This window comes from Ornithodoros turicata, chromosome 6, assembly GCF_037126465.1.
Source record: "Ornithodoros turicata isolate Travis chromosome 6, ASM3712646v1, whole genome shotgun sequence".
Lineage (NCBI taxonomy): Eukaryota > Metazoa > Arthropoda > Arachnida > Ixodida > Argasidae > Ornithodoros > Ornithodoros turicata.
In genome coordinates, this window is record NC_088206.1 from 5,034,239 (window position 1) to 5,050,937 (window position 16,699).

At 45.2% G+C, this 16,699-nt stretch overlaps 1 protein-coding gene across 2 annotated transcripts in view; it reads right to left on the bottom strand.

Moving 5' to 3' along the window:
* Positions 1-16,152, bottom strand: part of LOC135397583 (sodium- and chloride-dependent glycine transporter 2-like) — a 30,724-nt gene extending 14,572 nt beyond the window's left edge. The window contains exon 1 of one of the 2 annotated variants that reach the window (XM_064629189.1): positions 15,936-16,152. In XM_064629189.1, coding sequence (XP_064485259.1) covers positions 15,936-15,944 — 9 coding nt within the window. In that variant the 5' untranslated portion in view covers positions 15,945-16,152. Of the gene's footprint in view, positions 1-5,597; positions 5,656-15,935 lie in introns of those variants that run through there. The other variant, XM_064629188.1, reaches the window with a different exon arrangement.
* Positions 16,153-16,699: the final 547 nt, after the last annotated feature.

Below are 16,699 nucleotides of genomic sequence, written 5' to 3' on the forward strand. Positions count from 1 at the left end.
TCGATAAATGTCTGGGTCTTTGGGAGCTTTGCGCTTCCCTTCTCGTGCACGCCACAAAGCATGTGCATCAGCAGGACCTGGTATCTCCTCATTGGTATCTTGTCTGTTGAGGTATGCGGACTTAAATGGGAAACTGGTAGAATCGCCTAGTTGCCTAGTAGTCCTATATTTAACACTGTAAATGTATGGTGCGAATAAAAGAATTTTTCAATTTGAAAAGCCTTTGCAGTAATTAAGACAGTATAGCTTATTTTTAACCAGAAGTTAAAATACGGTGGCCTCCATCACTCATGCCGGATGCTTTCACTGCATACCTACTAGGGTACCCAAATGATTGGAACAGGATGTCTCCACCGCACGTCTCACGGATAGTCCAAATGTGTCACCCTGAGGATGTCCTAGGAACAAGCTATGAAAGCCGAGGTCACGATGATGCTTTGCAGACGTCCTGAGGATCGCGTGTTTTCTTGGGAGGTTATCGATGTGCTCGAGTACATTTCTATCTTAGAGTATTCTAGCCTATCTCTACAAGTATGTAGACAAAGAGGAGTGTTTTGTCTCGTGTTTCCCCACACGTGCTCGTATGTCAAGAAAGACGTGCACTAAAAGGTACATTCTACATGGTGTTCTACAGGGTGTTTCACCTAAAGTGATAAAAAATTCTCTGCCGACGTACTCGCCGAAGGATTGTTGGACATTCGGCAATTACCTTCTGGAAACTTTTGCCATCATTTAGGGAGGCTTTGGACAATTTTTAATAATTTTTGAGGAAAATTTATTTTTCCAATTGAACTTTGAAAATTGCCAAGCGAACCTTACTTTTTTTTCATAAATATGAAGTCCTCCACGGATAACCACAGACCCAACAAAAACTATGCACAGTATTGCAACAGAAATAGTCGAAAAAATTAGTAAAAATTCCGCTTTAGCCCCGCCTGCTTGATTGTCGCAAAGAAGATCGCACGGATGATGCGGGAAGAGTAGCAAGCGTTCCCCACTCTTGTTTCACCTTTCTTCTCCCCGCTTTGACCTTGATACTGGTGACAACCGTCTTATCACAAAGAAGGCAAAAGAAATGAAGGCGGGGACACTTCCTCCTCCAGACGCACATTTCGCGCGCGCTTCTTTGCGAAAATCAAGCAGGCAGGGCTAAACGAAATTTGTACTATTTTTTTCGACTATTTCTGTTGCGATACTGTGCATAGTTTTTGTTGGGTCTGCGGTTATCCATGGAGGACTTCATATTTCTGTAAAAAAAAAGTGTGGTTCGCTTGGCAATTTTTGTAGTTCTATTGACAAAAATAAATTTCCCGCAATTAAAAATTGTCCAAAGCCTTCCCCCTTCCCCAAAGCAAAAGTTTCCAGAAGGTAATAATTGCCGAAAGTCCCACAATCTTCCAGCGAGTACGGCGCCAGTTAGAATTTTTTTGTCACTTTAGGTGAAACACCGTGTATAATTCGACTTAAACGGGCGGTCCCGTCCGGAATCCCATCTATGGAACCGATACCCGTACGTTCAGCATCGGCCTACAATCTTCCTGGCTGTTTTTTTTTTGTTAGAAAGGTGCTTAGATATTAAATAAACGAATGTTAAAGATCAGCGTGCCGCAGAAGCTCCGATGGCGTGACGTCGCTCCCTAAGCGGAGGAGGGAGAGGCGCTCAGAGAAGGAAAGTCGCCGCTCAGACACCCCGTAACTCTATGCTCTGCAGAGCGTGCTCCGCCCCCTCTGTCCCTCTCGCTCCGGAGCCTCTACTAAACGGGTTTTTAAGCCAAGAGAGCGTTACGCGTGCGCGTGATGTGCGCAATGGGTGTTCTTTTCCGGTATAGAGTCATCTTCCGATCCCGCTGTCTGTAGCCTTAAAAGATTAATTAAGGTGTAGGTGGGTCCAACCGGAGAGGAGGGTGGAGAGCGCGAGAACCACTGCGACTTGTGGGTACACTCTTAAAAATGAACTTCACCGCATAGCACGCTCCTAGCCAACCATTATCTCGAATGATATCGTTATCTGCCCTGATTTGTTGAAAACACGGGGTGTACGCCTTTTCTGTGACAATTATGAACAGCATAAGTGTCACAGAAATGGCGTACGCCCCCCGTTTTCAACAAATCAGGGCAGATAAGGATATCATTCGAGATAATGGTTGGCTAGGAGCGTGCTATGAGGTGAAGTTCATTTTTAAGAGTGTAGAAGCGCGGGAGCGCATCAAAAGGAGATGTCCCGTTTAGTAAAAAGGAGCGCGCTCCATGCGCTCCGGACCCGCTACTTAAGGGGGCGGTCGGATCCGTTCCAGTCGATTTCGAAACTATAATGTCACTTGATTCCTTGCGGACCACCGACTGTGGTATGAAAAATCCAACGCGAAATACGGCATGGTGTAGTTTGACTGTTATTCGACGGAATACATGACAGGAGCGGACGACGGATATTGAGCGTATGCGGGAACTCCCTCTCTGAAAAAACGCGAAAACGTCATTCTGTAACCGGTCAATGATAGCACGCCTTTGAGAAAAGGAATGCCGCTGCCGTGCGGGCGTCTGGACGGCGCCTTTCCTCCTCTCCTCGCCGCCCTCTCACTCCTTCACTTACGGAGTGACGTCACGCCGCTCGCTCATTGGTCCAGAGGAATGTTGTCTGCCACTGAGCTGCCATCTGCTACTTGGCTGTTCTAGGTTCTGAAAGAGCATTGCTCCTGGGCCGGTCATTATTCGGCCGGATCCTTCTATCCCCAATTCTCCGGGAGAACTGGCAAAACTGCTTTGCGGTGGCAAAGGAACAGGGCGCTGATCCTTACTGACCAGCGAACCAGAGCGAGTTGCCCCTGTTATGTCATCGGTGACGAGGCATCATTCTTCTCCGCCTCGTTATACCCGGAGTGGCGAGTTAAGGGCGAACGCGCGGAGCCATGTTTATGTGAGTTTTTTTTTTTTTCTGGGAAACAAATTGCACACATCAAAACCTTTCGCGCTATTCCGTAAAATAACACACACACACACTTTCATCAGACGTCTTAATCTGAAATTTTTTGGATGGCGCTCTGTACTCCTTTAACACGTACGTCCATTGGTAAATAAGCTCGCTAGAACTAAAGGAGTTACATAATTGGTTATTGTGAGCCAAGCCCTCTGAGGAATGTTTGGCGAGCTGTTTAGTGCCCCTGTAATGGTGCCATGTTCAGACTGCTGCGCTACCGGGAACTTTACATGAATGATGATGAATGGGGAGTTTCATCGACAGGGGCGGTACTGTGCCTGCGCCAGGGGCGTGATCAGGGGATCACTTTCCATCACGAGTGTTGTTCTCTAGTTACTCATCACCTAATTACCCTAAACATGTTATTTCTGCTTATGCGTTCCATCTAAAGCTCGCGAAAATACGTGACATTTCAATGTCACGAGGAAACCGCCGTTCCATGCTGCAAATTTTCTAAATTTTCAAAGTTTAATTATTATTTAAGAAAACGTATTTTGTAAGCTTCTCGTCTTAGTTGCTAAAGATGTAATAACTGGCGATTCATTACAGCTTTGCTTCAACTCCCTTTCAACCAAGCAATCAGTCGTTACAATTCTGAAAAACAGTATAGGTGTCACTGAAGAACTAGGTTACTACGGCGTACTCAATACCTACATGCCCGTCTGTGAAAAAAAATGGGCCGCTGTGATATTAGCAGTCAATGGCTTCGCTCTTGACTGCGAGATAAGAAGTGTAGACAACATAAAGGGGTCAACAGATACGGAATGAGCAGAACGGGCTGCATGAATGGGCGTTACGCTTATCGGATGCCGGCACGAAGGCTCTGAAACTTCTCTTTTTCCCTCGCGAGTCCGAAAAGTTCTCCTCCCCCTTCGGCTGCCAGTGTGTGACGTCACGTCAGCCGCCCAATAGTGGACGCGCGCCTTCATGTTCTCTTTCTTTTTGCGGTTGTACGCAGCTGAGCCACGGCACCCGTCTGCGTCTGAAATCTGAAGCGGAGCAGATTCTCGTCAGCCAGTAAAAGTGCTCGGTTGATATGACGTCACTACACGTCAGAAGGAGCTGAGAGAGATCGCAGCCTCTGCGAACACTCTGGTACACTAATACTACTCTCAGAAAATGCGCGCTTCCCAAAGGTAATATTTTGCGTGAAAGTTCCTGAACGTTGTGCGTTCATATCACATGGTAAAAAAAATATACAGGGTGTTCCACGAGAGGATGTCATTAAATTCCTAAAAATTTTACTTCAGAAAATTATGAAACTACTTGGAATACACTCATACAGACTTTTGCCGCAGATTGAGGCCGCTTGCATTCGTGTTACGTTTTAACTAAGCTAATTTGCATAATTAAACTCGAAAAATTGCTAAGCAAAGGCAGCATTTTTCTTCCTGACTTCGGAAGCCTATGACCGTAACACACTATTCCAATCAAACTCACGTTTCTTTTTTTACAAGATTTCTACAAAAAAAATTGACAGTCGAAAATCACTCGCCGCGCGAAGCATGCCCGACGAAATTTGCTTTTGCGGAACTCTTGGCTCCCCCTTTATCGAGGCCAAGTGGGAAGGAGCGATACAGTTTTATTCCGATCAAGGGCCTTGTCGCGCAGCGCGTCATTATTAGTGGTTGGCGGTGGCGGCTGATGACAGACACGTTGATAAAGCCGAAAGGTGTAGTTGAGGCATAGCTTCTTTTCCTCTTGCAAAGTGAGAATGGTATTTGGACGGAGCCAACAGTTTCGTAAACGTAAATATCAGCGAGCGCGCCCAGCGACTGATCCTCGGCTGTCAAATTTGTACGTCGAAATCTTGCGAAAAACACCGTGATTTTGATTGGAGTAGTCTGTAATGGCCATACGGGCTTCCGAGTTCAGGAAGAAAAATGCTGTATTTGCTTGGCAATTTAATTATGCAAATTAAAGCGACGTAAATGTGAGCGGTGACGTCGTCGGTGACGTAATTGGGCACAGCGATGACAGGGCCAAGTTTCTCTGCGCGACACTCCTTGTGTCACCAGTTGTACCGGCTTCTTATAGATTCGGTTGTGCGTTCAGGAACATCGCTTCTGTCTAACAAAAATGTGAAAAAAAAAGAAAAGAAAGAAAAGCCACGGCACAAGCGAGCAACCTTCCAAAATGGCGGGCGCGTGCATGCGTAGATGTGGCTTTACATTCGGCGCGTGCGCAGTGTGCATCCGCTGTTACTTTGCGCACGCAAAGCTTCGAGTCTACGCTACACTAAAACGCTCTGCTGTTCCATCTCATTACGAAGTTTACGTATGATTCTTGGACCCCAAAACAGTGCCCTCTTTATTAAATATAACTATTCATATCATTAAATAAGTGATTAATGAAATGAAACATCGACTATTCGTGACCGGAAATATTACGAAGCGGAATGACCTGCGGGCGTAAGAAAACTCCGGTTCCACTGTCCATTGTTTTTGCACCTGTGCTGTCGTAAGCTCGCGGTGACTGTTTGCTTCGTTAAATAACTTATTTCCCAACGCGCAACACAATACACAACAAGTGACAATACAACAAGTGACAATAGAATTTTAGAATAAGCACCCCATTTTACCCCATTCTAAAGCCGCCTAATAGCATAAAGATAGAGACTTACTTTTAAAGCGTGTTTCTTTGCAGACATTTTGGCAGCATACCGGTAAGCTCACCCCCACCTCTGCACGAGAAGTGTTTGACAATGTTTGCGGCCTCTTCATAATATATAGTTCCTTATCACTCCACTCGATATCGATACCACGTGCTGGAGCTCTTTTGTTTGCCTCGATGGGCACTCCTAGATATGTACCTCAGTGTGTCAAAGGTGTGCATCCAAAATATTGCCAGAGGTGGTCACATATGTCTGCGTGCGTGTTCACGTGCATTGAGTCGTTTCTTCCACGGTGTGTCCTCACTAGTGACATTTCCCAGAGTACTCCAGCGGAAGATACACCACAGCTTTCTACTGCGATATGTGTGTGTATAGACCTTGTATTGTGTATTGTATTGTGTGTATAGACCTTGTATCGCCAGCTGTAGGATGGGACAAACGAAAGCATGCTCACATCACATTTCAAAAATAGTATTGCCTGGGATCGCAAGCGCCACCTGTGGCACGCAAAGGCTCATGGAACTTCGGGCATTGAGAGACGGCCAGAGGCGGAGGTAGAAGAAGAACAACAACATTCCCGGTGTGCGCAGCAGTGGCGTCAGCAGGAGTAAACCATAACCGAAGCAGACGACGGAGTAGTGTCGCTCAAAGTTCTCATGCTGCTTTGCGCCGCGCACTTGGTGGCGCGCGCACCTTTGTAAAATCGTCTATTGTCATCAAGCGTGTGTGTTGTGTGCAGTGTTGTACGTAGCGCCGTTACTAGTAGCGGCGCTACTGTATCCGTTACTTTTTTCGGTAGCGGAGTAGAGATCGCGCTACTTTTTAAAACTGGTAACGAAAGAAGTACTTCCGCTACAAATTTGCGGTAGCGCAATCTTTGAGCGCTACCGCTACTTTCCGAGCTGGGGTTCGCGACAACTCGACTTCGACCTATCATCAAACCTCCACTCTGCCTGCCTTCGATCAAGCTGCCCGATATCACAACTCATTCTGGGAAGACCGGGCAAATAGCCGAAAGGAGGGCACAGAGGCCGTTATCTTACAAAGAGGATGTGTCCTCCACGTGTTCCCTATTTGGGATGAACCTTCTTGAAGATTTGGTGCATTCCCAAGCAGCACAATGTACTGAAAGTCGAGTGCAGTAGGGGTGGACGGTGTGTATCTTATCAATGTTCTTTAGTTTCAGGAGTCTGTTCAAGGTCTTCCACCTACCCGTCCACCCCTATTGCACTCGACTTTCAGTACATTGTGCTGATTGGGTTGTCGGAGTTGTCTGCAAACTGACGTCACTCCATTTTGGAGCCGTCCTCCCTAGCTATGAGTCATGACATTCCACATGACATTGCACCACGTGCGCTCAGGTGCTTGACAGTTGCCATTTCTTGTCCGCTGCAACGGAGGGGCCATGGCCTGCTACGGTACAACACAGTAGCGTGGTGTTCAGATGTCTACTATGCGCCTCGGTGGGAAAGCTTTACCTGTGCGTCAAGGAAGTCAACGTCCAATTTGAAAAAGCACACCATGGTATGTTTACTAACTTCTCGTTCCGGGCAATCAGAGTTCTTTTTGTGACAAAGCTGCTGAGCCTTTTATCGGTAGACTTGCTTTGTGCTTTATTTGCTTTAGAGGAAGAGAAAAAGATATGCAGGATACCGAGTAGGCTTTAGTAAATCTGTAAAAAACGGTTTTCAAAATTTTAGTCTTCAGGCAACCTACGTGCAACCTCCATTGGACGTCGATTTATTATTTTGAGATATCGTTTTATTTTATTATTTTAAGACGTTTGAAGTACGTCATCAACGATACTGTTTGTTTCTTTCCTAAAAAGTAGCGCATGAAGTATCGCGTTACTTTTTACGGGTAACGGTAGCGGTATTCCGCTACTTTTAGGTACGTGTAACGATATCGGGATTTCGTTACTTTTTGCTGAGGTAGCGCGTATCGGTATTGCGCTACCTTTTTCGGGTAGTGGGTACAACACTGGTTGTGTGTGTGTGTCCTTTCGTGCAATGCTAACCGTGAGGAATATCCGAAAAGGATATCCTGCGGCGCGGCCGCAAGATATTCCGTAGCAGACGACAGGAGTTGACGGTGTCGTCTGCTATCGCTGTACGCCCACTTCTGATATTCCGGCACCGTGCGAATGCTCAACATAACACGCAGCGTGAGCAGTTTTTGTTTTTCTGTTTGAATATTCTGTGGAGATGTCGCTCGCGTGAACGCAGCTGGAGCACCGCAGAGTGTCCATGCAGAGAGTCCATGCCGCTCTCACCGTTTCCGGTTTGGTGCCAAAACGACATCCGGTTTCACAGCAGACACGCTCTGCGCCAACCACTGCGCCGATTGATAGAGTTATCACTTCTGATTTGAGGAGAGAGGGAGGGTCGTATACGCCTTTTTGTGGCAGTTCATATTGCCGCACAAAATTGCGTACGCCTCCCGTTTTCAACAAATCAGGAGTCGCGGCAGGACCGGAAGTCTTCGTGGCACCGAAAGTTTTGGCGGGGGCTTGTTTATGTTTACCCGAGAATGTCATATCATGTAAGACCCGACTTCGTTTAGTGTTGGCGTACTGGATAAAGACTCGATTTTGATTCTTTATATTCCTTGGAAAGAACAAAGGGTTCCTTATAGGAGGGATTTTGCATTGAATAAATTCGCCGAGACGCTCTATAGGACGTGCAGAATTTTGTATTTATTTGTTAATACCATTAGCGCTGATGTCACAAAACTTCCAGTTGCATTATAGCGTGTGGTGGCCACGAATTGTCCTCTTTCAACTGAAGAAATAACCCCAACCTGTCCCTTCTGGGAAAGACGTTCTGGACGTTCTGGAAACGTTCTCTCGTTTTCCACACTTTATTTGGCGGTGATGTGTGCCGTAAAACACGGAATACATTCGCGAGGCTTTCCAATGTCCATCGTTTTCGATAGCGTAGAGAGCCACTTTCAGCTTTCGTTCGTTCCAATTAGCGTGACTATATAGTTCCTCTGTCGTATAGTTGCGGTTAGATGATTATGGTTCGATTATTTTTGGTCAATCACACGCTGACAGGCGCCTGCTGCGTCCACGCCTCCGTGATTCATCCAGACCCCCCCTACATCCCACAACACCCCCCAAATGTTTGGCGGCACCCCCTAACTATTTACCTGCACACCCCCTATACGGGGGCCCTTGCCACTTGCCCTTATGCTGCTCATAATTGTCACAAAAAGGCGTACTCCTCCCGTTTTCAACAAACCAGGGCAGATAACGATATCATTCGAGATGATCGTTGGCTAGGAGCGTGCTATGCGGTGAAGTTCGTTTTTAAGCGTGTGGTGTTGAAAATGGGAAGGATCCGCCTTGTTCCGACACTTTGCGATTTTGCATGACGTGTCTAAAAATAGGCTTACACCTCCCGTTTTCAACAAATCAAGAGACATATTAAACGATATCATCCTGAATGACAGCTGCCTCCGGGTGATGTTATGTGGCGAAGTTCCGAACAGTGCAGAAGCAGCTCTTCAGACATCTACATAGCAGATTGGCTCTTTCTGCAAGTCTGCGATAATCGCAAACAAAAGTAATACCCATACGAACTATCCAAAGCGGGACAATGTACTGAAAGTCGGGTGCAGTGGGGGTGGACGGGATAGGTGGAAGGCCTTGAACAGACTCGTGAAACTAAAGAACATTGATAAGACGCATACCGTCCACCCCTACTGCACTCGACTTTCAGTACATTGTGCTGCTTGTGTATACGTGTGTGTCAAGATGTGATCTTCACCAGTTTCACGTGTGCAAGATAAAGTAATTCCTCGAAACCTGTCGCGTATAGCTGTCACGCGCCCTCGTTATCGCTCGTTTTCAAGATCGGTATGCGCGCGTGCCATAGGATCACACTTGTTGAACTTGCACCGGTTATGGTGAAGTTCGGAGAAGTGTTGACTCTTTGATCGTTACCAGACACGCTCGTGATATACGCGTGTTCATGTGGCATTTGGAGAATCTGCAAAATGCGATACAGCGGGAAATCGAGTAAAAGTGCAATGGAAGAAATGAAGAAGGAAGGAAGGAAGTCACTGAAAAATAACGGAAGGCTGACTGATAAAACGACTGATCACGGAAAAAGACTGATAAAACGGAAGAGATACATGTTGTTGGGCTACACTGCAGGAGATGAAACCATAATTGTTGTTATAGCTATAGTTGCTTTTTTTTAGTGCAAGTAGTTACTTTACATTCATGCCGTGCCAGCGGCGTGGCCCAGTGGCATCGGCTAGTTGGTTGTAGCGAATCTCATCGATGAGGCCTGCGGCCTGCCGATGCGGCATGCCGGCCTGTTATCCTCTTTTCCCCCTTCATCAACGTTCATACAGCTCTCATACAGGCACAGCTGCGTCGTGGTGCCAAGACGAAAATTTTAAAAAAATCGAGCTGTGTAGGAAGTTATAGATTGTGCAGTTGCACCTATTCATTCGGAACAGCACACTTTGTCGTCTGTTGGTGTGTCTTTGTGTCCATGTCTTCTCTCTCTCGGGGAGTATTTTCTCTATGTACTACCGAAAAATGTTCCATTATATGCTGGTGTCGCGTTCTGGCAAACGGAATCGCGTAAATTTAATTAATTGCGAATTAAACCAGCAATCCGGTCTCTTCAGGGTTCGCAGTTATGTGAAAATGTCTGTACCTTCTGCTTCAAAAAGGGACCCATCTCATCAATAAATTATCGTAACCGCATAACACATAAATACACTTCGGTCGTGTTTCTCGGCCGAAATCCATCTTTGCGGTATTTAGCCATATATATCGCTTAGGAAACCAAACTCTTTTCGTAAATGGCACTATATATACGCATGGCGGAAACAACGTAGTCCTCTTCGTCTTCCTCGTGGGTACTGGCCGTGATCCACAAAGGGTGATTAGCCAGAGCTATTATTCTTCCTGATCTTCACGGATGCGAGCAATTTCCTCGTCTTTTCTTTCGGTCAAACGCAAGCTCGCTAAATATACCGAGTGGCATATAATGACGCTCGTGTTCATACTCTAAAAGTACACCTATCCTTTTATTCTTCTTCCCACTATAGCACTGTCCACACCAAATTCCTTTCCATCACCTCCACACCAGGATCCATCAAAAGGCGAACATTCCCTCTGACTATATATGAGGCGCGTCTAGTGTTACCCGTCAGGCAGTGACGTTTCAGGTACATGATATACGGTACAAAGTCACACAGCTCCGTCTTTAGTACAGAATACGTCGTTATGGAGACCTTTCTCCGCGATATTTCTCGTATGCATCATCCTCCGCTAGCATAAGCACGAGCATAACTGAAAGGGTCTTTTCGTTCGAAATGATTGTGACAGGCAAGAGTTATAGAAGGACGAACTTTTTCTAAGAATTATTGGCACAAAAAGTAAATAATGGCTCTAAACCGACAATAATATTCACTGCACACTTTCGTGCTCATGCCCCGCCCTGCGATGGGTGTGAAAAAGTGGTAACTTCTATGGTTACCACCTATAGATCAACATAGCTACAGATAAAGGGTGTAAAAGGGTGGTAAAAGCAATTATCATATATCCTAATTGCTACAAAAAGATGTACGCCTCCCTCGCTCACCGAATCAGAAGTGGTAACCTTATCATTCATTGCAGAGAGTGAGGTAGTAGGTAGAACTTTGCAACCTTTTAGGCACAACATATGCGACAAATATTACCTCCTGAAAGGTATAACTGCTCCACTCTTTTTTCTAAGAGTGCTGCCGACAATAACCACACGTCATTTTGACGTCACGCTTCATCAACCAATCAAAATACAAGACGCTTATACGTGACTTTATTGTAACATCGGGAGGTCAGGTAAATTCTAAGCATCTCTCCACTTTAAACGCGCAAGATATAGCCAGTCTAAACCGCTCGCACTCTCAGAATGAGGGGCGGAACGGTTACACCTTTTAGGAGGTAATAGTTGTCGCATACAGAGTTCGAGGTAACTCGTTACTGTAACAAAGTTCCTTTTTTTTGTAACTTTTAACTTAACTCGGTACTTTTGCGCCGTGGTAACTTTCAGGGTAGCTCGTTCCTTTTTCAGGTAACTTTGCCAAAGTAACTTAAGTTAAATTCCAAGTTACTTTTAAGTCGCTTTTCACTCACGTCCACATATTTTCTTGCTTTCTTTCCGGTTCCTTCATGGCTTTTTTTTTTTTTTGCCATAAAACGTGATATTCAATCAATGACAGTATTTTATTCAGGAAGTAAGAACCACTGCCATTGAAATGAAGCTGAACCATTGTGCGCCCACAGGGAGTAAGATACAAAGCGTTCGAATAGACCTCTACCAGAGAAACGTTATCATGACATTGGTAGACAGACTGAAACCGAAACAAACCGGAAGAAGAGGGTTGGGTTCCACGAACGGGCATTTGTTCGCTGCCTCCCATTGAAAGCAAAGCAGGACCGAGGGTCGAGTTCCTATAAGTGACCATATCGTAATCCCCTCAAGACCGTGGCTTTCGGGCGCGACCTTGTTCACCTCTAGCTTCGAGTGTAGTTCAATTCTTCCAAATTTGTGGCGCTGTCGAACACTATGACGTCATTTGTTTACAAACAGGAAGAGGTCTATTGTTGGACATAAACGAAAACGATCTAAGCGTGTTGCACTTCTCCGGAGGCAACTCAAGGTCTAACTCAACTGCTCACGCGTGCTGCACCTGCGTAATGCTATTTTGTGTCCGAAGTAACTTGGAAGTAACTCGTTCTTTTTTTTAAGTAACTCAGTAACTGCGAGTTACATTTCAGGCTGAAGAACTTCGTTAACTTAGTTACATTTTTCACACGGTAACTTAACTTGTAACGAGTTCTTTTTGGTGGATAACTTCTCAATCTATGGTCGCATATATTGTGCCTGAAAGGTTACAACGTTCTACCTACCTACCTAAGAATGATAGGGTTACCGCTTCTGATTCGGTGAGCAATGGGGGTGGATATATATGATAAGTGCTTTTACCACCCTTTTACACCCTTTATCAGACGCTAACGTGGAATATGTTAAAGTATTAACTGTAACTAACACTCTCAGGACAAAAGGAGCTTTTGTTCATTTTAGTCCGTTTTGGAGACTCGATGTATACTGCATCAACCATTAGTCCCTCGTGAGACTAACAACAACAACTAGCAAATTTGAGGGTGCACTCTTAAAAATGAACTTCACCGCATAGCACGCTCCTAGCCAACCAACATCTCGAATGATATCGTTACCTGCCCTGATTCGTTGAAAACGGGAGGCGTACGCCTTTTCTGTGACAATTATAAACAGCATAAGTGTCACAGAAAAGGCGTACGCCTCCCGTTTCCAACAAATCAGGGCAGATAACGATATCATTCGAGATAGTGGTTGGCTAGGAGCTTGCTATGCGGTGAAGTTCATTTTTAAGAGTGGGGGGGGGGGGGGACGAAATTGGGGAGTACACCAAAATCCGGGTAACTATAGAAGCTGTCATTGTATCCCAATTTTCTCATCCCCCTCCTCAGAAATCAGAATGCTGTAACCTTATCCGGTAACACGCAACAATGGCGAAAGAGGAAAAACGAAATAGGTGTCATTACTTGCTTCGCAAATGTCTTTCTACTCGATGATGTCAACAGGAAAAAGGGGGAAAAGTTAACTGCGTATATACATGCCAATAAAAAAAAAATACCCGCATGTCGCATATTTCGTATATAGGCTTTAATTATAAAAGTGTGACTATATACTCTGAGGAAGATTGGTGGGGGCAGATTACGTCGCGTGACTGTCCCCAATGGAGATAAATTGTTGGAAGTCTTGACAATTTCGAATGCAACGACGAGAAATTTTGGTCACGCGGATAACGACGCAGTTTTTAAGTAATCCGCGAAATGTTGGGGCCACGCGCACTGGTTGAGTCAGCTTCGAAGAGCGTTCGTTGACCACCCTCACTCTTTATATTCCCCACAGAAGTGCGTACGAGTTGTATACGCATTGCACGTCGTGAAGTTCTCCCTCATGGGTTGCTGCAGCTATAATGCACAAAAGCAGAAACAAGATGCGGTATCTTGTCCTGCTTCTCCTTTTTCCCTTGTCATTGATGGATACAGCTGAATCGAGCAAATAAATAAATAAAAATAAATAAAAAGCGGTTCCGCAGAGACGTCACGAGGCGAGTTTGCGCACGGGGCAGACTCTAAAAACCGAACTTCACCGCATAGCACGCTGTGCTCCAACCATTGCCACGAATGATAGGGTTATCGCTTCTGATTCGAAGAGAGAGAGCGGGGCATACGCCTTTTTGTGGTAATTTGGATATATGAAAATTGTCACAAAAAGGCGCACGCCCCCCTCTCTCTTCGAATCAGAAGCGACAACCCTATCATTCGTGGCAATGGTTGGCGCACAGCGTGCTAAGCGGCGAAGTTCTGTTTTTAGAATGCAGGGCAAATCTGAAAACGGGAGGCGTACGCCTTTTTTGTGACACTTATGCTGTCCATAATTGTCACAAAAAAGGCGTACGCCTCCCGTTTTCAACAAATCAGGGCAGATAACGATATCATTCGAGATTGTGGTTGGCTAGGAGTGTGCAATGCGGTGAAGTTCATTTCTAAGAGTGTATAACTCTCATTGTTTAGGCTCTAGGGTCATTTATGGGCAAGTTAATAGTATAAATGAAATGAAGTAACGTTGTAAAGTAGGACGAAACGGAAGATTCGTAAAAAAAAAAACGTTTTACGAATCTTCCGTTTCTTCGATCTTTACAACCTGGTGTAAACATTATATTAACGATGTACTTTTCTACAGGTAAGTAACTGTATCCACTATCCAGTCACTTTCCTAGAAAAGTAGCTCGTTCCCGTAACTAGTTTCTGAAAGAAATACCTTGTTACAGTTACAGTAACTTATACCCTTATTGGATGTCATTCCCAGCGAATTACCAGTTCTTCACAAACTGTGTGTGAAGACGTCTTATGTAACCAATAGATGAACTCGTGGTACAATTAACGACCAATAACTTTTAATTTGTCTTTTGTTCTGTTTTTAGTTTCTCCTATTACTATTTCTTGTCGTCTTCTTCTCTCTCTTTTTTTTTAACAGCACCATTGCTATCGACAGTTCGTGCCATACAGATCAAGAGCGAATCAGTTCCCCAAAGTCATTCGGTAAGCGAATCTCATTTTCGTGTAATGTCATTATATGTTCCCGCGCAGCAGCGATCGAATGGCATTCAGTGTTAACATCATTCACCGGAAATGACATTCAATGTCCCATATGTGACAAGGGCATTAGTTGTTATAGTTTCTACGGCGACGAGCTAGCTACCTCTATCTCAAACACGTATATACAGCACGAAAACGTTGAAGGTCTCGCGCGTTCAATGTATGCAGTGTATACCTTAGCTTGGCGCGGATGTTATCGTCAGATGACTTCAGCGTTGATAAGTGGAAAACGATGTTTACTTCCACTTGAGAAAGACTGGTTCTCTGCCTCAAGACAAAAAGAAGGGTGGTTTCGTTGCATCAGGAACAGCAACAACTTCTGCAGTACCCTCATCATCAAGAATTGAGGGAACATTGGATTCTCGGCTCGTCAAAGCTATGCAGGTGCAAGTTTCTGCGTTAAAATGCATTTCGCGCATGAAAACGCAAGCACGAAGGTTTTCGCGATCCGTCTTTGCGCGGATTTCCGTGAGTTCACGGTTGAACTGCCGCACTTTCACGCCAAATTGTGACCGTGAATTCGGCGTGCTGAATGGTTCGCAAAAGATATTGCATGTCTCGTTTCGAGCGTCGATTTTTTCATAAATTTTTACGTAAAGTATGTGTGAGAAAGTTGTCCGGCAGCTGTTACAAAAGAACGAAGTATAGCCGATAGTTGCCAGACAAAAGAAACAAAAACAAAAGAGGAAACCCACTTTTTGTCACCTAGTTTCACCGTCGCTCTTGAATCTCAAACAATAATACAGTGGCACCTTTCACCCAGACGCATTGTCTGCAAACGAGTTATCTCCGTGAGTGTTTGTCTCCATTCACGCCCCGTGCACTCACTCACGCACTCACACAATCGTATCTTCCCGTAATACTAATAGTTTTCCGAAACCGAAACCTAAACAGTATAATCTCTGCTGTAGGTTTCCATTCATCATTGATAACAACGCGGACGCGTGAGCCACAAAAGAGCTTCCTTGAGCACCTAATGGCGCATCGGAGGAGAAAGCGTGCATAATTATGATGCAGAGAATATGACCGCAATTCGAGTTTTCGAACGATGCATTCCCAAGCAGACGACGTTGCAAACGCGCGGATCCCCGCGAAAACAAGCAGACGACATCGCGCACTTTGGCGCCACTTACCCCTGTCATGGAGCGTAAACCTCTTGCTTGTGGTTCACAAGTTTCTTTGACGTTAAGACGACGCTAAGACGAGGTCGTCAAGACGCTCACATACACGTTTGTCACGTGATCCTTTCGAACGGGGTCGACTTTTGGAGCGCTGCTCCTGCCACCTATCGAGAACAAGAAGCGACGTCGTTTGGCTGGTGCGGTAACTGACGTCTGCTATCCTTTTGGTCTGCGATACCCCGTACGCAAGCAGAACAAAGGGAAAGAAGCACACTCTCCTTTTCTGGTTTGCTGCGCACATTTCCAAAAAAATTGCGTCAGTTTTGTGGAACTATGACACGATACGTTTTCTGCAAACCCGCATAAAAGCAGACGTAAGTGGTCCCCGACGGCGGAGTCGTGCACCCACATACACAATTCTTCCGTTGTTTTTCAAAAAGTGTCACGCAGAATATAATTCAACCGCACGATTTGTGCTCTGTATCGCAGGGATTGAACCCTCGCTTACACGTGGAAACGCGAAGCGGGTTTTGTGATCTTGTACGTCCAGACATTCTTAACCACCCCACTCTTATACAGACATATTTGCGAGCTCACAGGAGACGAAAAATGTCAGTTTCAATTGAAATTCCGAATTTTGCGAACCCGCGGACTATATTATGCCTATCGTGCCTGCGACATCGATGTCGAGGTATACGGAAACACACTAGAAGAGTTACCGTACGGACCTGTAATAATATACAAAAGGAAATTTAAAAAAAAACTGAAATAACACC